Source organism: Petaurus breviceps, unplaced genomic scaffold (genome assembly GCF_028583685.1).
Source record: "Petaurus breviceps papuanus isolate PSGF00001 unplaced genomic scaffold, PetGlider_PUasm1.0 138, whole genome shotgun sequence".
Lineage (NCBI taxonomy): Eukaryota > Metazoa > Chordata > Mammalia > Diprotodontia > Petauridae > Petaurus > Petaurus breviceps.
Window position 1 is genome coordinate 22188197 of NW_027185694.1, and position 24710 is coordinate 22212906.

The 24710-nt window shown below is 37.3% G+C and overlaps 1 protein-coding gene across 3 annotated transcripts in view; it reads right to left on the reverse strand.

Moving 5' to 3' along the window:
- AXIN1 (axin 1) overlaps window positions 1–24710 on the reverse strand; it is a 178052-nt gene that overhangs the window by 10900 nt on the left and 142442 nt on the right. For all 3 annotated transcript variants that reach the window (XM_069107824.1, XM_069107820.1, XM_069107831.1), the window contains exons 6-8: window positions 12733–13280; window positions 10484–10660; window positions 3073–3318 (exon numbers count right to left, since the gene is read on the reverse strand). In XM_069107824.1, coding sequence (XP_068963925.1) covers window positions 3073–3318; window positions 10484–10660; window positions 12733–13280 — 971 coding nt within the window. The remainder of the gene's footprint in view (window positions 1–3072; window positions 3319–10483; window positions 10661–12732; window positions 13281–24710) is intronic.

Here is a 24710-nt window from a genome sequence, read left to right on the forward strand (position 1 = left end):
AAGATACAGTTCTACCTTTAAGGGCATTCCAAGTGAAAGAAGAGATAAGACATATAATTTTTTGGGGGGGAGACCCCCTTAAACTATTGCAATAATAAACCAAGAAACTGTTAAAAATAGGAAGAATACAGGAAACCAGGGACTTATTGAATTCACATGGAAACTTTTTTGGCAAAGATAATAAACTAGCCCCTGGATATCAATATTGACTCCCTACGTGCAGAACTGGTCTCCCAACAGGGGAATATAGACAGAGAAATAAACCCATCTAAGTGTCAGGGAACTTGCTGAGAAGAATGTATCTACTTCTGACAAGATGGGAAGGGTTAGAAAAAGAAAAACTTGATGACCTCTTAGGCTTGTGCTAACTTTAGGAATTAGAAGGCCATGGGATATGAGAACAGTTGACGAAACAAGAGTTAGTCTTTGGGGTTCTAAACAATTGTCATAATTTTTATGTCCTAAAGCGAGTAAGAGGAGTTGAGAAATATTTACTAATTCAGAACATACCTACTGCTCTGCATGTATGTAATAAAATATTTGATTAAGTGGGATAATAGAGCTGGGTTATTTATACAGAAAAGGCAAAATTATAACTTTACCTGTCATTATTACTTTTCTTTTGTATATGTGAATGTGGTCAGCAGTCTGTAGTTAGGAGGAGATGGGAGAACAAGAGGGCAATTGGGAAATAAGGAAGAATGGTTTGCTTTTCTCTAAAACTTCAGCAAAGTTGAGGACAGATAAGTCCTGCTTCAGTTGGATAAAGCACTTCAGCTACATCAAGAAAGGAAACAATTTTGCCACAATTTTTAATCACCTAATCCTCAAAAACTCTTGCTGCCAGTATGTTGTCATGCATTTTTCTACTTTATATCTTTCACATATACATATCTGAATAACTTTAGGGATACTAACTAGTCTTCCTGAATGCTTAAAAAAAACACACAACAGTTCCACAGTTCTATCTATCAAAGTGTAAGATTGTTAACCTGCAGGAAGATTCATTTGAAAAGAATCAAGAAAGTTTTAGAAGCTGGAAGGGGGACCTTAAGAGATCATCTAATCCAGGGGTGGGGAACCTGCAGCCTCCAGGCTATATGTGACCCTCCAAGGTCCTTGGGTACAGATCTTTTGACTGCATCCAACTTTTACAGAACAAATCCTTTTACTAAGGGGATTTGTTCTGTGAAGTTTGGGCCATACTTGAGGACCTAGAGGGTCATATGTGGCCTTGAGGCTGCAGGTTCCCCACCCCTGATCTAAGCCCTTTATCGGTCAGGCAAAGGAACTGAGACACTGAAAAGGCAAGTGATTTTCATCTCACAAGCGCCAAATTCAATTTAAACTGCTCCAGTCTAATGGTATCATAAGAATACTCGACACATTTTATAGTACCCATAATCTGTGGAAGCAATGTCAGTGAGAAAAGGGAATCTCCTGAGATAATAACAATTTATGCATCTCAACTTGGGACCAAGTTGTCCTTGTAGGGAAAGGTCAAAGGTGCTAAATTCCCATTTCATCAAAACTGAAGAGAAAGTGTGGCTTAAGGGAAAAATTCCTTTGCCAAGGAAATTAATAGTAGATTCCCAGAGTATCCTTCCTTCTACCTTTTACCCTCTTAATATAGTATCCTAGGTCCTAAGCAGGCATGTTTACTATGAGGGGGATGGACTTGACATCTGAGGTTCCTTCCAACTCTACATCTACAATCCTGTTATCTATTATTAGGGAAATGCTGATAACTGCTGCAAAGCTCTGTCTATCCTCTATGTCCCAAACATACCAATTGAGCCTGGAATGAAAGATATAGCCAGAAGTAGATGGGCAATTCTTGTGGCCATACCTTATATGGTTAAATTAATCTGGTGTGCAATGTTTTATGGTTATAAGGGCTTATCAGAAACACTGAAGCTGCATGCCTCTAGCATGATAGAACACATGAAATATCATTTGCATTGAGTCTACTGGTTTAGTCAAATGTACATATATGGTAGTGAAGATTAATTTTTTTTAAAGAAAAATAAACAAAATCATAAGATGTATTTACATTAACATTACAATAAGAATGCAAATTAAATTACAATTTAGTTAAGAAATGGAATTACTGACCACACAATATCAGTATTCTCACAACACAGATGAATAATCCTGCAGCACAATTTAGACTTTTCTGGCAGCCTTGCACACTAATTTATGAAAAATAGGGGTTAGATGTCTATAAGAATTTCGATGTTAGAGATTTTACAGTTTATTTTTACACCTATGAAGTGCACAAGTTGAACAGATTTTGAGGTCTATTTCCTTAATGTAGTTGTAAATATAGCTTTTTAAAGCTCTCACTAAAAAAATCTTCATTTTGGTACTTAAGCCTACATGAAAAACCTACTTTGCCTAAAATTACTTTTTTGTGTTATTCTGAATCATGCTGGGCAAACACTGTCATCTCTCACACTAAAAGACAAAGACAGGTCTCTCTTTCAAAACATATTTTCAAATTGACCAATGGCACTGTTAGTGATCCAGAACACTCCTTTCAGAATGACACAGGACAGCCAGCACCCTGCAGTTTAATCAAACGCCTTCCGCTCCTTTTGGCCCTTTATCAGAGCATTCAGGGATATAGGGCTTATTGTGTTGGCCTCTTCCGATTGAAGAGGCTGGGGTAACTACTCGTGGGAGCAGTCCAGCCTCTTGCCTTAACCCCTAGAGGTACCAATAATGTAGTTCACTAAACTGGGCTGTCATGCTCAAAACGCATGTCGTGAATCTCAGGAAAATGTTTTTTAAAGGATTCACCAAGATAAAGTGGATACGACTTAATGCAATTAGGTTGGGTGAGGAGGGACTGAAAGACAAGCAACAAATGGCATCAATTTAAAGTAAAAATCAAAGGCTTCTATACTTATGACATTTTCTTAAATAGAGTATTTCAAGTCACACAGCTCACCAAATTTACTTATTTTGGAATTCCAGAAAGCTGAAATGCCATAATAATCAACACTTACCTCATCATTCTTATAACATTAATTTTCTCTTAAACTCCAATCAACTGAAACTAGCCCCTACCTCTGCTTGGGAGGCAGTTTTCCAGCTCTTTTCTCTTCTTCTTCCAGGCGTCTTCGGGCTTCCTCCAGCTGAGTCAGGGGATTTGGGGCTGGGTTAGGTGGCATTGTGGGGTCTTGGATGAAAAGATGAGAAGGCTGGACAACATTTCGGAGCTGAGCGCTCACCCAAGGATGGACAGCACCAGGACGCTCAATGGAAAGGGGTCTAGAACTATCATGACCCAGTTGCTTCTTAGTCCCTGAAGATCTGTTTTAAAATACAATGAAGGTAAAACTCAGTCAACACAGATCTTTTTTTTCCTTTATTATTTTATTTTTTCTCAATTACATGTAAAAACAATTTTAACATTCTTTTTCTAAATTTTGAGTTCCAAATTCTCTCTCTCCCTTCCCTCCCCCCTCATTGAGAAGGTAAGGAATTTGTTATACGTTACACATGTAAAATCATGCAAAACACATTTTCCCAACAAAGATCTTTAAGGGAGCAAACAAATTTGGTCATCAGCCATGTGGGAGTCATTACTCTCTTCTCCCCCAATTCTGCACAGAGACAGAACAGTTCACAGATTTTCATAGATTGGGAAGATATACATAAACAGGTCCTTAAGTTTATATCATACCCCCAAAACCAAACAGGACACATTGTCAACATCAATTTATCTAAAATAATTTATCTAGCTATCTTATTTTCAGTGTCTACTTTAAACTCATTCTGGACATAGAGATATAATTACTTAAAAAAATTAAGACTTCACACAATAGTCTTAAAAGGCTAATTATTAGTAAAAGATGCATAGAACAATATTTTTTTATATATGGTTACAGTATAAAGTGGATCAGCTTTAACTCCTGGTGACTTGGTGTGGCTATCTCTTCTAGACATATGGAATGCTTAAGTGTATGATGTAATTCAATTCTTAAACCCCCAAAATGTAACTGAGCAGAATCTGTTGCCAGTTTTCTGAAGTTAATGCAAAGAATATTCTTGGGTGACAAACTATATCAGTATTTTGTACAAAATTTCAGGAGGGGAGGGAGGAAGGAAAGAAAGGTGGGAATTTCCCCCCCTTCTCCTCCTACTACCCTATAGGGTAAGATAGATTTCTATACCGAACTGAATGTGTATGTTATTCTCTCTTTGGGTCAAATCCAATGATAGTAAGGTTCAAACAATGTTTTCCTCCCTCCCTTCTTTCCTTCTACTGTAATAGATCTTTGCACCTCTTCATGTAATGTAATTTACCCTATTCTGCCTCCCCCTTTCCTCTTCTAGTACAATAAAAAATTGAGAGAATTTTTAAGGTCCTACAATTATGGTCTAGGCACTATGTTAAGCACTTTACAAATATCTCATCTGATCCTTACACCAACTGTAAGTGCTATTATTATCTCCATTTTATAGCTGAGGAAATTGAGTTGTGATTTGCTCAGTCATACAGCTAGTAAGAGTCTGAGGCTGAATTTGAACTCAGGTCTTCCTGATCTAGCTGAGAGAGCTGGTGACATTTTTTGAAATTAGAGCAGAAAACACAAACTTGAGAACACTAAATTTTATTTGACCAGCTTCATAAAGCCTGTTCACTGCAAAGCTTGTCTGACATTTAAAATTGCCAGGTGACAGATCTGTAAAGGAAAGTCATGATATACTGTGTAGAACAGAGATACTTTTAGATTACAAGCTCTATAATAAAACTTGCTTCTTAAAGCACCTTACAAATGTATTTTTAAAAACAATTCTCCTGAATAACTGATATTTTAGTACCTCTACAGTGTACATTAGTAAAATTCAGACCAACTGTCAGTAATACTAGTTCTTATACATAGTCCTTTACAGTTTGCAAAGCACTTCACCATTCCTGGAGGGAGGCAGTGCAAAGATGATCAGAGAGAAGACATAACTGAACTAGATCTTTTAGACCTATCCTCTAACTCCTAGTCCAGTATTCCCAAACTCAGGGTAGGTCCTGACTGGCTCAGGTAACAACAGTTAAAAACATAGAATTATACTACAGTCACCACCCTGTTCGTAATGTCCCATCAAGAAGAAACTATAACCCTTTTATGCCAGTGTGCTTTAGCCCTACTTGCAAATTATTTAAGATAGAAACTACAATCAGTTTAGTTTCCAAGATCAAAGAAGATGGAGGTGAGTGCATATGATTTATGTCTTAGATATCTGCAATTTTAGTTTGAATTTAACCAAGTATCCATACCATGCTGAGACCTCCCTTGGAAGGGTCCCAAAGCCTATGCTAGAGTTGGGTTTTAGAAAAACAATTTATACTTCTCACTTCCTTGGGAAGAAGGATGTGTGTGTGTGTGTGTGTGTGTGTGTGTGTGTTTATATATACAATACAGTGATTCATCGCAAAATTATTGAAGAAGGATATAGGGAGGCAATATTATCCAAACAGGAACCTTGTTGAACCCCTGATAAAGAATATGGTCTCTGGCCTCTATGAGTTATGTGTTCAGGGCATTTCATTCAAAAGATAGCATGAATAAAAAAGAATAATTCTATTTTGGGGTTTCCTATGGACTTTGCTCTTATTTTACAGAATAACTTAATCCTAATCCTATTGATAGCTTGTTTATTTCTAGTACATCAGAAAAGCACCAAACCTTTAAAAAGAAGTCTCTGCTGATCCTTTCCCAGGAAAGGGAGGCTAAAAATGAAGATTATTCATTGTTGCTTATTCCTTTAATATTTGAGAAAACCATATAAAGTTACTGCTCTAGTTCAAGGCTCTACAGAATCTGTGCTTAGCCTGTCCTTTCTCTTTCCCTCTTACCTTTGGCCTGAGTGGTCATAGCATGGTTGGCCTCCTTGAGGCTAAGCAAACTATGGATAATCCACAGCCTCATTCCCCCAGAGCACATGGAGGAAAAGACAGAGCTGGCAGGACATAAATCTATGAATGGGGCACAGAATTAGCACTGAGGTTCAGTTGTGGATGTAGAGGATGAGGAGAAGGGAAGAGTAAGCATATAGGTCTGGGGACCACATGTAATGGCAAGCAAAGTAGTACTCTGCTGCTTTTTTCAGCTATTAAAGTGCCTTTGAGCCTCACCTTTGATTGTATCAAGAATCCTTGTTGGAAACAGTATACTTTGTGCTTCCCTTAATAGGCCTAGGGGAATTTGAAGACCTTCCCTGCCCTTACTAGGCCTTATGTAATCACATGGAGCCCACAGTGGAAGGAGCTTGCCGAAATGGTGGAATAGGAAGGAGCAGAGGAGAGCAGAGAAAAGCTGGAGTAGAGCTGGGAGAAGGCAGAACTAAGAGAGAATGCTTGTGATTTTGATGTTCTGGAGCACTTTGTTGTTCTGTCAGATGAAGCACTCTGTTGCTACTTTACTGTTGTTACAGAAATCCTGAAAGAGGACTTCACTGTGGATTTGTGTTTGATTTCTCAGAGAGAAGCCTTGTCTGTTGATGTTACTTTGTCAGACAGAAAGTGAATGAAGATGAGAGTGCTGGTAACATGTGTAAATACTGTTGTAGCTCTGTTAAGCTTTATCTTCCTAGACACAGAAACTGCAAAGGGCTTGGAGTGGAGCAGTCCCCACAAGCTGAGATACAGAACTGGAGCAGAGCCACCTATGTGAGAATCCAGGCAAGAGCTGGCAGCATTCGGCCTCTGGGGGAGGAGCCACGGGGTTTGGAAGCCAGCCTCCAGTCAAGATGAAAGAAGACTTTCCTTGGGCACTCTGTATTGACTGATGAGATTGTGACTTACTATGACCTAGGAGTGGATGGAATCTGTACTTCCTACTATCCCTTAAGGATGACTGGAAGCCAGCCTCGAGTCAAGATGAAAGAGGAGTTTAGCTGGACACTGGAATCTGATTGAAGAGACTGTGACTTACTGAATGCTATGTTTTGTTTAAGACTATGTGGCCACCTTAGTAATAAGTTGCTATGTTGTACTGTTGTGAATGTTGTACTTTAGTTTCTTAAATGTTTTGCTTTAGTTTATTGCTGAATAAATAGAGTTTGCTATACTATGTGATTAGATCCTTAAAGTTATTCACAGCAACAGGAGAGCTGCTCGTGATTGGCTTTACACCACACTAAGTTACAGCAAGTTGGCTTCAGAATATCTGTCTTTTTATTAAGTATGAATGTTTATGTCTGAGAGAAAAATAATAAGAATAAAAGTATATTACATAAAGGATACATTCAGCACTGAACATAGACAATGGGGAGAATTAAAAGTGATGAGAGAAACTAACATCTTACTCTTTCCTTTAAGATTCAGCTCAAATATTGCCTCATCTTATTGCTTTCCTCTCAACCCTGCATGATTCCAGGGATTTCTCCCCATTTAGTTTCATAGTACTTTAAAAAATTCATACATATTTCTCATATTCTAATCAATATTTATCATTATAAATGTCTTATCTCTCTATTTAGATTATAAATTCCTTGAGGTCAGGAACAATGTTATATTGTTTTTCTTTTTTCTATTTCCTCTAATGCCTAGAACAGTGTTTTGGATATGGAACTTAATAAATGTTTGTTGAATTAATTTCTTAACAAACAATATGGCTAAGCTAAATGGACTCCAAAGGAGTTAAGTGAGAAACAAATAAATATTACAGATTTCTGGACTTAGTTGCCTGGCACTTAATATACAGAATAACCTCTGCATGATTAATACCCCTGTTTGAATAGTTTTATCAATGCTGAATGTGAAAGTGGGCATTCTAGTTTTATTAACAAGACAAAAGAAAGGGACAGCATGAAGAAGTGGGAAATGAGAGCTCAGCAGAGGAAGGGTTAATAGAAACAAGAAGAATTAGAAAGATGATTTGATCCAAGTTGGGAGGGAGAGAGTAGTTGTACTTAGAAAATATTTCTTTTATACATGAGCTAGAAAGAAATGACTGATCAAAGAGAGGCTCGAGCAGTGGAAACCCCTAACACATGTGCCAAAGACAGCACAAAGTTCAATTTTCTTTGGCACTGGGACTGGTTAAATATTGCCATGCTGATAGGAGCCATGAGAATTATTGGTCAGAGAATGATACTAATTTTCCTGCCTTAGATTGTGAGTCAACAACTAGCATTCATCTCAGCTCTTCTCCTGACCATAAATCAGATGCATTTCCTCCCTATCCCCTGCAACCACAACATACTCAATACATCACTAGCATTCTTTAACTTTCCCACAGTTGCTAGTAAATTAGCACCACTTCTCCTGTCACAAAGAGGAAGGGCTCAGCACTCTTCTGGGGAAGTAGACAACTGGCTTGTTGTTCAGTTGGGTCCAACTCTTTGTCACCCTGTGCACTGTACTGTCCAAGAGGTTTTCTTGGCAAAGATATTGGTTTGCCATTTCCTTCTCCAGGGGAATAAGGCAAATGGAGGTTAAATGACTTGACCAAGGTTACACAGCTAGTAAATGTCTGAGACCACATTTGAATTCAGATCTTTCTGATTCTAGGAGCAGTCAGAGCTCTATCCACTGAGTCATCTAGCTGCCTCTGGATAACTGGCTAAGGTTACAGCTAATCACAGAGAGGGCCATTTTAACTTGAAACTATGGTTGGAGCTAGAGTCTAGCAATAAAGGATGGAGCATTCCCAAGGGCTGGGGCCAAGCATCAGCTGGACAACCTGAGGGAAATAGGCAGGAACTGTAAAAATAAGATGTGTTGTTACAGCAAGTTGGACTTAATAACCAAACTGTATCTGTAATTTACCTACTTATATACATTTTACCTAGAGATTTCATTACACTGCAGTTGAGTGAATAGCTTTAGTTAAGCATGATGACTTACTATAGGAGAGGTTTAAGGGAGTCAAAAGGAGTTAGGCTATAGCTACTGCCAAAGAACGCTAAAGCTGGGAGGGACTTTAATGTTCATTCATTCTAACACGTATATTTTATAGACCAGGAAAACAAAGTTGAGGTTAAGCAGTGAGTTTCAAGGTTGCAAATTAAAGTGAACATTCCCTAATCCTTTGAGTAGTGGCAATGACCAGATGCTAAAACAGGGTATCCAGGGTGTTTCTGTCAGACTCTGATTCACTTTTGTCTTTTAAGTGACAATCAGGTGGTAAACTAAAATACTTAGATCATTCTCAGATGAAGTCATTACCACCCCCAGAAATAAACATGTGAGAGCAGTACCACAGTGCTTGCTGGAAAATAGAAATGACCTAACAACAGGTCTTTTCAATCATTAATTTTCCATATTCTTTCCAGGTTTGCTGTTCTATGGGTTTGTCTGATACAGAGAGGAAGAGAAGATCTGAACTGAGGACACAACATTATGTGAATCAATCCTAATTTAAAGGTGGGATACGGCATCAATCTGTAGGCATTTGGCAGATACTTACTTGAGGTTATTATAAGTGTTCCTAAAAAAAAGTGTCCAGTGCTGCTTATCCTTTCCACCATAGTACCTTAAAAATCCTTGACTTATGCTAATGATCACCACAAAGGTAAGGTACCACACACCTGCAGTATGATGTAGCAGCAAGCACCCTGGGTGCTGTTCTGGGTCAGAAGACTTGGATTTTAGCTTTGGCTGTTGCCCTTACTAAGTGTGTGATTCCGGATAAGTCATTTGTAACCACCTAGAGTTGTTATGAGGAAAGAATTTTGTAAACTGTAAATAAAGCAGTAGAGTAGGTGAGGCCTAGCATCCTTAAGCCAGAAGGAGGAGGGTTCAAGTTCCTTAAACTCTCACTGCCCTGGACAACTATGAGTTGATAAGTTGCAAAGATGGCAAAATGAATTGGTAGTTTTCTCACCTGGGAGACATATATGCCAATGAATCACAGGTTTAGTTCCCATTCCTAAATAAAGCACTACTTTATTTGAAATGTGAAGAATTATTACTATATAGGATGTCAAAGAACAAGAATGCCCTTCATAATGTAGATGTCTTACCATTCACCTTAGAGGCTCAGTTGAGTTACACAGTTTTTGTTAAATGTAGTGATTATGTCTCGCAGAAGGCCTGACCTGACACAATATATTTGAATTAATTTAACAACAGAGAGTGTTCCTATTATCAATGAGATAGTCTTTACTGGTTAACTAACTTCAGTACTTTCTTCTAGATCCTGCCTGTAATTTTATCCGCATGGACACTGTTTCCACTGATACTGGTCATAACTTCTCTATAACGACATCACATAATGTGACCAAATGGGAGAGCAATCAAAAAGCATGTTTTCAGAGCCCCCTGTGCAGGAGGAGAACTGGAGAAAGGAAGTAACCAGAGGCCCAGTTATCTCCCCCTCCTTTGCAGCAGGCCATCTCCACTCTACGGCAATGCCTTTCTTCTGGTACACTTTTCTAACTGTCCCCCTCTGAGGTTCACTCCTACCACAAAGGCTGAATTACTTTTATAACTAGTTTATTCTTACAGACTTTCCATCCCATAGTTCCTTACCCATGGTTTGTTTTTTTATGCCTGCTGATTTCCTTTTCTCCTTCTATTATCCATTGCATGATTTTCTGGTTCTTCTCCACATCTTCTGGAGACCCAGGCATTTCATAGTTGGGACCAGTACTTTTCCCTGAATCAGCCTTCTTTGAATTTCTTTTTGAGAGCATACTGGTTTTGCCACTGGAAGAACAAAATTGTAAAGGTTACTTTTTCCTCACAGAATCACACAATTTGGAAGGCAGAAATCTCTTTTCTAGGAAAGCAGAAAAGTACCAATTCCTTGTGTGATGATGTTTGTGGATGGTACATTCACTGCATCCTGAGACCGACCATTCCACTTTTTACAGTTTCTATTTTCAGGAGATTTTCCTAATGTGCCCAAAATCTGACGCTATAGCTCCCTCTCAGGTAAGGCAGAACAAATCTGATTCCTCTTCTTTGTGACTAATTTCATCTTTATTTTATCTTTAAGGCACTATTGCTAGGGATATGGATTCTTCAACTAAAATGTAGTCAATGGCTTCCTACCATCACCTCTGCAAGGCATCTCACTCACTTGGTAATGCTCAGTAAACATTCACATAGTAAATAGTAGCCTCAAAGAGAAGTATAGCCAGAAAAATGTTTTTCTGATAGATGAAAAAAAAATCCTCCAAAACATAAAACCCCGGTTTTTGTCTTTTTTTTTTTAAGTTAAATTGGGATGTTTTGGCCACCATGACTTCCAATTTTTGCAGGATTCATCACAGCTATCATATAATCTGTTGTTATGTTTGATTCATTATTCTCAGAGAAAAGAGAGGTGGGAGATATCAGCTCTCCAGAAGGGCAACTTAAATAAAGGTTTAGATAAAATTTCATTATATTGTAGTTGAAGACAACAATTAAACTGGGTTTGATGATAGTACCTTCCTGGAGATAGTGGGAAGGGAAAAGTCAAACTTTTATCCCAATTTATCCCTTCATCCCAATGTTCTTGCTTTATACTTATTCTTAGGCTAGGGGTTTTTAACCAGGGATCAGTGAATTTAAAAAATATACATATTTTATATTTCAAAAAATAGTTTTTGCTTTTCTAATCCTACAGATTTTTATTTTATGCATTAAAAAATTCTGAGAAGGGGTCCAAAGGCTTCAGACTGCTAATAGGGTCCATGAAACAAAAAGGTTAAGAACTCTTGTGCCAGGAAAGCAATGATATTCTACTTGGGAAAGCTTTGATGAAGTGTGATACATGGCCAATCACATCTACCCTTCTTCAGTGGAACTGTGGCCTTTCAAGGTATGTAAAAGGAATACAGGAACCCAGCTTTCTTTCCTGGTGGGTATCTAGCACTTTAGGAGAGATGGAAGCAAAAATGTGCTTAGCAGTTGTGAAACAGCTACTTTCTCTGATTGCTCAACTGTAAATATCATGTTGATTTTCTCTAAATATGTACAGATTCACTGCTAGTAGAGCAGGCATTTGGGTCTGACTAAGCAGGCAGAAGAGGAAGCATGGGTAGCAACATAGAAGTTAAGCCATCTGCTACCCAGTCAAGGTTAAGTGACCTATGAAGAAATGGCCAGTTCTCTAGATAATGTAGAGATGGGATTCTCATCGGTTTTCTGGTTCTAGGCTCTCCAGTTTTTAAATTGAGCACTTTTCCAATTTATGTTCCATTCTGTATACCTCTATAGAGTTTTATCCCATCCCTCACACTTAGCGGATGAACTCTGAGAAAGAGGGAGCACAGATGTCTAGTGTGAAAGCCATTTGGGCTATGACTTTTCAGGTACAGTTAGAGAGGGGGGAAAACTCTGAGAGTATTGTGTAATTTTTGTCAGTAGGGGTTGTTTAGGTCTAGAGTTGGATCCACTTCCTCTGGGTACTGTGAACTCTGTAGTGAAGACCTTGATTTTTTTTTTTAAATAATGATCCAGAAAAAATATTTCGAGATTTGTTCCCTTTGTTAGAGTGATTGTTCTTTGCGGGTTAAATAAAAATTTTAAAATGCCAAGTTTCAATTTAGAAATATTTTCAAAATCCACAGATAACAATTTCACACAATGTGACTCACTCTTCTACAAAAGAAGACAGTCTCATGCCCCTCTTTCCAAACTCTTTCTTCTTGATTCTACCTAAAGCAGGCACAGCTACAGAGATGAAGAATAACAACCAATATAACTAACACAAGGGGTTCTGATTTCAAACCTGCCAACTCAAGCCAAAAACTCATTTTCATTGTCCAATCATTCTCCAGAACACTTACCTATAGCCCAATCCATCCACTGGATTTGAAGTTAGCCCCATGCTTTCATTGTAGTTTCGAGATTTGGTTGCATAGTTATGTGACTCTGAATTCCAAGCAAAGCTGTTCTGAACCCTCTGAGTGGCTTCAGCCTCAATCTGCTCTTTTGGTTTCATCACACTGTGGTGATGAATATGGTGGTAGACATGTTTGTGATGGTATAAATTAGCTGCATCTAGTTTCATTCCTGATTTTGTACTGTGCTTGCTATGCCCAGGAGGTCCTGAACCCAGCGTCCCTGGAATCTTAGCTGTATGACCGTTGTCTGGGGAGCGTGGCTTTGGGGAGTGGTGGCCAGGTCCTGGGGACTGGCAACCTGGCGTCTTCATGACCCTCTGTACATGCTCATCAAGGATGCTCTCAGGATTCTCCTCGTGGACATCTCGGATCCCAGTGCAGCCCATTTCTGCATAACGGGGAGGGAAATGGTGCAAGGTCTGCGCAGAAGGCAGCTTGTGACTAACTACTGAAGGACCAGAAGAGATGTTTGCATCCTCACCTTCTTCTTCCTATTAAAGAAGAAAATAGTACAATTTGAGCAATTCATTTCAAATTCATTTTTGTTTCATTAGAACATCAAACCAAATGAAAAATAGGAAGGGGAAAGGCTTGCTTAACAGATTGCTTAATTTTTCTGAAGTTATTTCTACAAAAAACAAACAAAGTTTCCATAGTGTTTTCTGATGTGTTAATGTTGAGGCTGCCTGCTGAAGCTGTCACAGCACAGGTGGTAAAACAGCATGAGGAAAGGAGAAGAGGAAATGTTTCAAAGGCAGTACCATACTACCAATAAAATTAGCATGTGCCAATTGTGCAAAGGAAAAGTGAATTACCTCTGGACATGTCTCTCCCCTATACTTGGCTGCTGAGTATCTGAGGGAGTTCATACTGATTGGGGAGTACTAAAGGTGGTGGAGCACAATATGTCCAGGTACTAGTACTCTTGACCTAGTAAGAACAACTGGGAAAAGGAAGAATGAAGGAAGGAAAGACAAATCTATGTAGCTTCATTGGTAACAAAGAAAATTTTGCAGGCTGCAGATTGTCTAAATCATATTGGCAAAGATGTCTGCCTTTAAAAAAATAACTACTTAAAATTTTCCTAATATTGCTCTGTAAAAAAAAGATTTTCATAAACTACTGTACTTCAACAAAAATGATGACAATTATTCACGATGTTCCACGAGTTCTGGTGAAATTTTAAATAATTTAAGCCTAATTTTGGTCATAATTTCTGAGCTGCAAAGTACCTGGGAGATCATAAAGGTCAATCACTTCATTTTAAACTACTAAAACTTAAAACTGCACTAAGACTTCTGGGATATACTTTATAGTACAAAACTCTAAATTTTCAAAATATGAATATTCTCATATGGTATAGGTAGAAACCATATCTACTTTATATTCTGTACTTTTATAGACACTGGCAGTTCAGTAATCATGGATTAAATATTTAATGTGTAATATGTTGAGGGATATACAAAGGAAAATAAGACAAAGTCTAGTAGAGGAGGTGAAACAGAAATAAGATAGTTATAACACATAACAATATAACTACGTAAGAGAGGTAACAAAGTGCTGTGATTGTCCCATTTTGGTAGTGACAGTAGAATAAAAGGCTTAATATGGAAGGCATCTTTTGAAGTAGGGTCTTTAAGTATGGACAAATTTTAACAGATAGGGTGGGGGCAGAGAAGAGCAATAATTGTTAACATTTATATAGCACTTAAAAGTTTGCAAAGCTGAGTTAAAGATATTATTTCATTTGAGCTACATAATAAGCCTGTGAGAAGGTACACTACAGGTATTATTATCCATATTTTACAAATGAGAAAACTGAGGCTTGGAGAAGTTAAGGGTGATATCTATAGTCATACAGCTAGAAGGTATCAGAAAGACCACTTGAATCCAGGTCTTTCTTACTCCAAGTCCAAGACTCTACCTACAATGGCACATTGACTAGCAAAGAAAAATCTGTCTAACATACTGTCTAGGGATCAATATGAACAAAGACATGAAGGTAAGTGGGGTGGGAAACGGGAGCAGTATTATTTATCCCTGTGAACAGTCAATAAATACTTGATGAACATCAATTATATAAGAAGGGACTGGGAGGTAAGGGGAGAATAAAACACCATCTAGTGGTCATAGTGAAAAGGAGCATCATACAAAAAAATTTTTGTGACTCTGTGGTTCTGACGAGGCATAGCAATGATATTTCCCCTTCCCCAAATCTCCTTTCTCTTCCACCTCAAATGAGCAACAGTTATTTTTTCAATTTCATAAATATTTATATTCATGTGCCAAACCTGATAATACTAAGTAAAAATACTACTACAATTGTACAAAGATCTTTGGTTCTTTTTCTCATAAAATGATCATAAATTCAGAGCTGAGAGATATTTGAGTTAATTAAGGTCAACATTTAGGTATTATGTCTGAGACAAATTCAAACTTAGTATGACTCCAAGGCCTGGGCTTTACCCACCACATCACCTGCCTCTCAATGTTGTGACTACTCCACCTACTAATATAGACAGGAACTCTTCTAAAACTCATATGGCAGGAGTTTTAATCATTTTAATCTTGAATGGAAGGTACTAACCTCGACTAAGTCAGATCTGCCCTACAACTCAATAGATGGTTTTCAAGACTATCAATTAGGACTGACAAAATAATCACTGTGTAGTAGCTAACGGGTGATGAAGCTTTGATTGGTTCTCGGAAGAGTAACAAAGTACCTCAGTCAAAGAATAAGTTGTTTAACTTTGTGGTCCCATAAATGGATATTCAAAACACAGTCTGAATGTTTGAATTGAGTCCCCTTTAACCAATTTTCTTTCGTAACAGTTTTCTTCATGGTTCCTCACAAGAATTTCAAATCACAGAATTTAAGGGAGGTAATAATTTAAGAGATTTGAGAAGGCTTCTCTATTTTTCGAGATACCTCTATTTGATGCATCTAGCTCCTTGCTGAAGCACAGAAGAGGCGTACCTATGCACATCATTTTCTTCTTTTGCAAAGAATTTTCAAGAAAACATATTTTATTCATCACAGTGCTACAGATAGATATGATAGTATTCATTTTCATGAGACAACTTTAATTTAGGACAGAAATTAAGATTCTACTGTGTCAAATGTTAATTTCTGCATTCTAAAACTATGGTTATATTTTCTTTCCAAAGGAGAAAAATATGCTCTTGATCATTTATTAAATAATAAATGTACTAAAATTGGAGACAGAACTTCTCACAGAGAATTGAACACTGACCACTAGGTGGGGCATAATTATCATATTATCAATATTCTTATTCTGAGAATTTTGGATTTCATTTTTTAGAATAATTCATTCAATAAACATGTTGAATATGAGCAAGGGTGCTCTCCTGGACATTATGGGAGATTAAAAAAAAATAAGAAATAGTTCTTAACTGCTTTAGTTTCATAGACTATATATAATATATAAAACTTATTTTCCTCAAAAACTTGAGAAATCATGAAAAAACAAAAAGGCTTTTTTTGTGCACAATTGGTATTATCCTATATCTTGGTTTGGTTTTCACTATTCATTTAATTATCCATGAAATTAAAAACACTTACAAACATCCTGTCACGTAATATCTCAGTTGCACTAACTAACTACCGTGTTTCCCCGATAATAAGACCTATCCCGAAAATAAACCCTCCCCTTACTGTGTAAGATTCCTCTAAAATAAGCCCTCCCCCGAAAATAAGCCCTATTGAGATTGCTACTGTAGTGAAGGTGATCCCCTGCGCTACACGCTACATTACGGTACCCTCTGTATGTACCGTTCCCACCCCCCATGAAACGCACGCCACGCTCCGAGCTGCATCCAATCAGAGCTGCAGCAGTGAGCGCGTCATCCTGTTCTTCCCCAGTGATTTGCTTATTGAATAAAGGTACATTTTTTGTTCACATTTACCTGTTTATTAAAATTGCTGTCAATGTTCATTAAAATAAGCCCTCCCCTGAAAATAAGCCCTCTGGTGTTTTTCTGTCCAAAAAAATAATAAGACTGTCTTATTATCGGGGAAACACAGTACTTCCTTCATGGAATTATTATAATTCTATGATTGAATGGCTATTTCATTTATCATATGTGAAGGCAATTCACTTCTGTCCTTTCACTCTAGCCATATTTACCAATGTTCAGAATGAACTCCTGGCTTAGAAAATTGCTGCTGCCATCATAACTTGAAAAAAAAATTTAGGTAGTGAGGGGAGAGTGAAGTTAGCGACAGTATTGTGAAAAGAAGAAAGTAAAGGAAGGACACAAAGCATTTATATCAAAGAGAACAGAAAGAAGTTTTGGGAGGAAAGGACAGGTTTGAAAACAACATTTTGAAATTATTAGATACTTTTTCATGGAAACTACAACTCTGTTCATGCAGCCTAAATTTCATTAGATTTTTGACCAAAAAGTGGTTTTTTTTGGTATTAATATTATGCCTGCAGTAAACAGACTATCTTAGAGAATACTGGTGATAAGAAATAGGAAGTACATTTCTGACTTTAAGAACTTTCTAATTTAGAAGTGAATGAAAAATACACTAGAGAATCACTGTTGTTGTTTATCCTTCATTCTCCAAGAGGACCATGATATCAGGAAGGTGATGGCCTTAACTTGCAAGTGAATTGGCTTTAAGTGAGGGAGCGCTGTGCAAAGTCACCAGCCTCACTGTCTCCTCCAGAGAGCAAGTTAAAGAGTAGTGAAACTAATCAGGAACTGCTTCTTGGAAGGAGTTAGGAGGAGACTCCATCAGGAACAAGGGACAATGGCTACTTCAAGTCATACTGACCAGCGTGGAGCAGTGCCAGCAAGTTTCTAAACCTGAACAGATATAATGCTGAAGAAGGGACTCATGCTTCAGGTAGGAACCACACTAAACAGTCCTTAAGGTCCTTTTTGCTTCTAGGATTCTATGGAGCAGAAAAGGATATAAATTAAGTGTAGCTAAGGGATTTCTTTTCCTTTGAATTTTGCAGAAAGGTTATCAGATATTTGGGAGCTGCAAATTTTGTCCTAAAATGTCTAAAGAGAATGATAGATAGCTTCTGAATGATGGATGCCAAGATAGATCTGAAAACGATGAAAGAGAAAACAGGGAAACCATGTGCCCAAGGAAAAATAAAGGAAGTTTTATATGTAGAGCAGAAAGGAGGAAGAGTATCTGCAATCTAGAAGACAATATGTAAAATAACTCCCAGTAGATGGAATACTTAAGCAGTTGAAAACAAACAGAAGAGGTTTGCTGTTATAATGAACAACCCTAACTTTCTGTGAGTAAATTTCCCAGTATAAAGAGCCTAATTTCAGCAGCTAAGTACTATTTTGTGAAGTCAGGTGGCACAGTGGATAGAGTGCTGGCCTTGGAATCAGTAAGACATTCATCTTTTTGAGTTCAAATCTGGCCTCAGATAGTGACTAGCTGTGTGACCCTGGGCAAGACAGTTCATCCTGTTTGCCTCAGTTTCCTTAATCTGCAAAAATGAGATGGAGAAGGAAATGGTAAACCACTTCAGCATCTTTACCAAAACTCCAAATGGGGTCAGGAAGAGTTGGACATGACTGAAATGAGTGAACATTTTAGATTCATGAAGCAGAATAGTTTTTGAATAAACAGGAAAATAAAACCTGTAAAATGATACCCATGTAATACCCATAATGATGGGGACAAAGTAGTTTTTTATCAGCTGACAATTCATGATAGGGAGAAAGGTTTTGAAATATCTAAAATTATAAGTATCAGTGAAATTCCATGTGCTCCCTCTGCTCCATCAAATGAGATTAAAAAGAGGAAAATACAACAGCAGGGAGGATCAGATAGAAGATGACGCTACATACTTTTAGCTGGCAGATTATACCATTAAAACAAAGCTGAACCCTAAAGATATTCAGAAAAATTTTTCAAGGCTTTTTTGACAGTCAATAAAACAGTCTATCTAGGTTAAGGAAACGCTCTTGTGATACAGGCACTTAATTTAGGAGACAATCAATGACATTAGGAAATGGTTTGTCAGTTATATTCCCTGTCTCAGGAATTTGGGACATAAAAACAAAACCTTCATGAATTTCAGTACCTGTATACCCTTCCTGACAAAAGTAGATCAGATGTTAGTTGCTAAATGCCATCTCAAAGATCTGACTATATCTGAAGAGTCAACTGCTTCCAGGTTCTGAACATCCACTGCAAACCTCCTGTTCAATGCCTTCAATCACTTCTCACTGATCCCCTATGGCCTGAGACACATCAGAAACTAGGGAGAAAGGATACTCCATGTAATACTACATAATTCTATATAATACCACTTGCCCAACCACCATTTTGCACTATCCTCACCAAAAATGACCATAACAAGTCCTAGAGTCATCATTTCATGAGAAAGATACCACCGGAATATGTGGAACAACAGCCCCCTCTTGGTAAAACATGGTTGGTTCTGCTTGTAACATTAATGTATGTTTCAGATATTTTAATGTTTATATTAAGGGAAAATAATATGACAAGCTTACCTGTGAGGGCTGGATGTTTGAAACAGAGGCAAACAGAAGAAGTGAAGCCCTTTAAAGAAACTGGGGTCAAAAGAGTTAACTGATTGATATAAGATTGAGGGTAGCTATTGAAAAGGCTCAAAATAATGGAGCAGTTGTTAAAAGCATATACTCGTTTGCGATTCTGGACAAATCATTTAACTTCGCACAGCCCCAGTTTCCCCACCTCTAAAATAGGTATAATAAGTACATATATTGAGCAGAACAGAGGCAGCAACTCAGCCAAGCTCTCCTAACATTCCCCTACAAACATATTAAAATAATGCCTTGGGGCGGGGCAGCTGGCTCAGCGAGTAAGAGCACCAGCTCCAGTGTCGGGATGACCTGGGGATCGAATCAGGGCTCAGATACTTAGCACTACACCCAGAAATAACTGGCCGTGTAACCTTGAGCAAGTTACTTAACCCCAATTGCTTTTTAAAAAAAATAATGCCTCAAACTGAACTCTGGAGTGTCAGAGTAAAAAAAAAAAATGTCAGGGTAAGACATTTTTCCAGGATAAGATAACTTAGGCCAGAAGGAGAAGTCTGTGACACAGGAGTGGGGGCCAATCTAGAGAAAAAAACAGAAGCAGCACCAGGGGTGGGTTGAGAAGGTGCCAGTGGTGGCAGCAGCTTCAGGAGCTCTCGGCCCAGATATGGTAAAGGGATCAGGCAACTGGTCAGAAAAACTTTAGAGGGGACCTCTTGGCTGGCACTGTGCACAGGACCAGATGCTGTTTGGCAACTCCATTGCTTATGCACAGTTCTAGGGTAGAAAGAAGTGCTTGTGGCTGCAAGGGAACAGGGGTCTTTCCTGGGTAAAGACCAAAGTACAAACGAGAGAGCACAGATCACACTTCTCCCTGGATCACACCATCTTAGAAAGGCTAAACTTATAGATCCCTAGAATTAGCTGTGAAAACAGCAGCATGAAAAAGCCTGAAGTTTGGGAAAGTACCCCCTACCCTCTCACATAAGTGAGAAGAACACAATTTTAACATACAGTTCAAAGTAAAGAAACAGGTTGGAAAAATGAGCAAACAGAAAAGAACTTGACCATAAAATGCTACTACAGTGACAGGGAAGATCAAGCCACAAACTCCAAAGAAAACAACAACATGAAAACAGCTACAAAAAAAAAGCCTTAAAATGCAAATCAGACATAAGCCCAACAAGAATTCTTGGAAGAACCAAAGAAACTGCAATCAATCTAATTAATAAATCAAGTAAGAGTGGCAGAAGAAAAACTAAGAAAAGAAATGGGAACTATGCAAGAAAATTATAAAAAGAGAATAGCTTGGTAAAAGCACAAAAAAATACTGAAGAAAATAACACCTTAAAAAACAGAACTGTCCAAATGGTAAAAGAAATCCAAAAATTAACTTAATAATTCTCTAAAAATTAAAATTGAGCAAGTGGAAGCTAATTACTCCAAGAGACAGCAAGAAACAATAAAACAAAGTAAAAAGAATGAAAAAATAGAAGAAAATGTGAAATATCTGATTGGAAAAATAACTGACCTGGAACTAGATTGAGGAGAGACAATTTAAGAATTATTACACTACCTGAAAACCATGATCAAAAAAGAGTCAACATCTTTCAAGAAAACTGCCCTAGGGGCAGCTAGGTGGCACAGTGCAAAGAGCACCGGCTCTGGAGTCAGGAGGACCTGAGTTCAAATCCGACCTCAGACACTTAACAGAAAAACTAGCCATGTGACCTTGGACAAGTCACTTAACCCCAACTACCCTCCCCCCCAAAAAAAAGGCAAAAAAAGAAAAAAAAAGAAAACTGCTCTGATATCTTAGAACTAGAAGGTAAAAAGAAATAGAAAGAATCTACCTCCTAACAGAAATCCCCAAATGAAAACTACTGGGAATATTACAGACAAATTATAGAGCTCCCAGGTCAAGGGAAAATATTGTAAGCAGTTAAGTGTCAGAATCACACAAGATTTTACAGCTTCCACATTAAAGGAGTAGAGGGCTTGGAATATGATATTCTAGCAGTCAAAGGAGTCAAGATTATAATCAAGAATAATCCACCCAGCAAAAGTGAGCATAATCCTTCAGTGGAAAAAATAACTTTTAAGGAAATAGAGAACTTTGAAGCATTCTTGATAAAAAGACCAGAGGTGAATAGAAAATTCAATGTTCAAACACAAGAATCAAGAGAAACGCAAAAAGGTAAACATGAAAGAGAAATCTTACGGGTCTTAATAAGGTTAAACTGCTTATATTCCTATATGGGAACATAATTTATGTAATTCCTAAGAATTTTGTCATTATTAGGGCAATTAGAAGAAATCTTACCAAGTTCCTTCTATGATACAAATATGGTTTTGATACCTAAACCAGAGACAGAAAAAACAAAGCAAAAACTATAGACTAATTTCCCCTAGTGAAGGTTAATGCAAAAATTTTAAATAAAATACTAGCAAGGAGATTTATAACACTATATCACAAAGATCATATACTATGACCAGGTGGGATTTGTAACAGGAATGTAGGGCTAGTACACTATTTAGAAAACTATAAGCATAACTAACCATATCAATTTAAAAAACCCAAAAAATCATATGATCATATCAACAGATACAGAAAAAGCTTTTAACAAAATAATCCAGTTCCTATTAAAAACACTACAGAGCACTGAAATAAATATAGCCTTTCTTAAAATGATAAGTAGTATCTATCTAAAACCATGAGTAAGCATGATCTGTAATGGGAATATACTAGAAGGCCTTCCCAATAAGATCAAGGGTGAAGCAAGAATATCTATTACCACCACCATTATTCAATATTGTACCAGAAATGATAGCTACAGCAATAAGACAAGAAAAAGATGATGAAGGACTAAAAATAGGCAACAAAGAAAAAGAAAATTATCACTCTTTGCAGATGATACAATGGTAGACTTAAAAAATCACAGCGAATCAACTAAAAAACTAGTTGAAACAACAACTGTAGCAAAGTTGCAGGATATAAAATAAACACACATAAATCATCAGTATTTCAATTTATTACTAACAAAACACAGAAGGAAGAGACAGACAAAAAGAGAAATTTCATAACTGCAGACAATATATAAAATAACTGGGAGTCTACCTGCCATGACAAGCTCAAGAACTATCTGAACACAGTTACAAAACACTCTTCACATAAATAAAGACAGGCCTAAAAAACCAGGGAAATATTAGTTGCCCATGGGAAGGCAGAGCTAATATAATAAAAATGACTACTTAAGTTAATTTACTTATTTAGTTCCATACCAATCAAACTACCAAAGAATCATTTTATAATTCTAGAAAAAATAACAAAATTCAGTTGAATAAAAAGTCAAGAATATCAAGGGAATCAGTGAGAATAACGTGAAAGAAAGTAGCTCAGTAGTACCAGATTTCTTTCTTTTTTTTTAACTTTAATTTATTAATTTGTTTGTTTCCTTTTAGTTTACAGGATTCAATTCCACAATTCCTTGAATTTCACATTTTGTCCCCCTCCCTCCCCTCCCCCCCGCCATGGCGGCTTATAATCAAGTATAGGATCTGTAAATACTTTCACATTATACAATGGTCAGGTTATAAGGATGGATTGTACCAGCTGGAATGAAAAATGGTAAAGAGGACATAAAATCAAATAAGAGAACGAAAAAGATCAGGTATTTTGCTTCCACCTGGATACAAATTTAGTTCTTTCTAGTTCTTTCTCTGGATGCACGTTTTTCTCTCCATCATGCGTCTTTTGGGATTGACTTATATCCCTGCATTGTTGAGAAGAGTCCAGTCTATCAAAGTTGGTCATCACACATACGTTGTGTCTGTAATTGTGTACAAATTTCTCCTGGTTCTACTCTTCTCACTCAGCATCAGTGCTGGAATATAGTATGGCAGAAACTGGGTATAGACCATTATTTAACACCATATACCAAAATCAAGTCTAAATGGGTGCATGATCTAGGTATAAAGGTTGATACTGTAAGCAGTCTCCTAAAACAAGGAATAGTTTACCTATCAGACTTGTGGAGAGGGAAAGACTTTATGACTAAACAAGAATTAGAGAACATTATAAAATGTAAAATGGATAATTTTGACTACATGAAATTGAAAAGTTTCTGTACAAACAAAGCCAATGTAACCAAGATTAAGAGGGAGGTGGGAAATTGGGAAAGAATCTTTACAACCTATGTCTCTGACAAAGGACTCATTTCTAAAATATACAGAGAACTGAGTCAAATTTATAAGAATACAAGTCATTCCCCAATTGATAAATGGTCAAAGGATATGAACAGGCAGTTTTCAGAGAAAGAAATTAAAGCTATCTATAAGCACATGAAGAAACGCTCTAATTCACTATTGATTAGAGAAATGCAAATCAAAACAACTCTGAGGTACCACATCTCACCAGTCATATTGGCTAAGATGACAAAACAGGAAAATGACAAATGCTGGAGAGGATGTGGGCAAACTGGAACACTAATGCATTGTTGGTGGAGTTGTGAACTGATCCAGCCTTTCTGGAGAGCAATCTGGAATTATGCCCAAAGGGCTATAAATACTTTCATACCCTTTGATCCAGCAATACCACTCCTAGGGTTATATCCCAAAGAGATCATAGAAATGGGAGAAAGACCCATATGTACAAAAATGTTTATAGCAGCTCTTTTTGTTGTGGCAAAGAATTGGAAATTAAGGGGGTGCCCATCAATTGGGGAATGGCTGAACAAGTTGTGGTATATGCATGTTATGGAATACTATTGCGCTATAAGAAACGGGGAGCAGGCGGTCTTCATATTTACCTGGAGAGGCTTAAAAGAACTGATGCTGAGTGAGAAGAGTAGAACCAGTAGTACCAGATTTCAAACCACATAACAAAGCAATAATCATCAAAATCTAGTATTGACTAGGAAATAAGAGTGATAGATCAGTGGAGTAGATTAGGTACACCATACACAGTAGTAAAAGATCATAGTAATATAGTATCTGATAAACCCAAAGATCCAAACTGTTAGGGCAAGAACTCATTATAGGACAAAAATCTGGAAAACCAGAAAGTAATTTGGCAGAAACTAGGCATAGAACAATGTCTCACACTGTATGCAGGTGATAATCATAAGCAAATTAGGGGAGCATGGAAAATTTAAACTGTCAGATCTATGAATAAGGGAAGAGTTTATGATAAAAGAAGAGAGAGGATTACAGGAAGCACAATGGGTAATTTTGATTACACTGAATTAAAAAGGTTTTGTACGAACAAAACAAATGCAGCCAAAAGTAGAAGGAAAGTCAGGAAATCAGGAAAAATTTTTTTATAGCAAGTTAATTTTTTTTAATAACGGTCTTATTTCTCAAATATATAGGGAACAGGAACAAATCTATAAAAA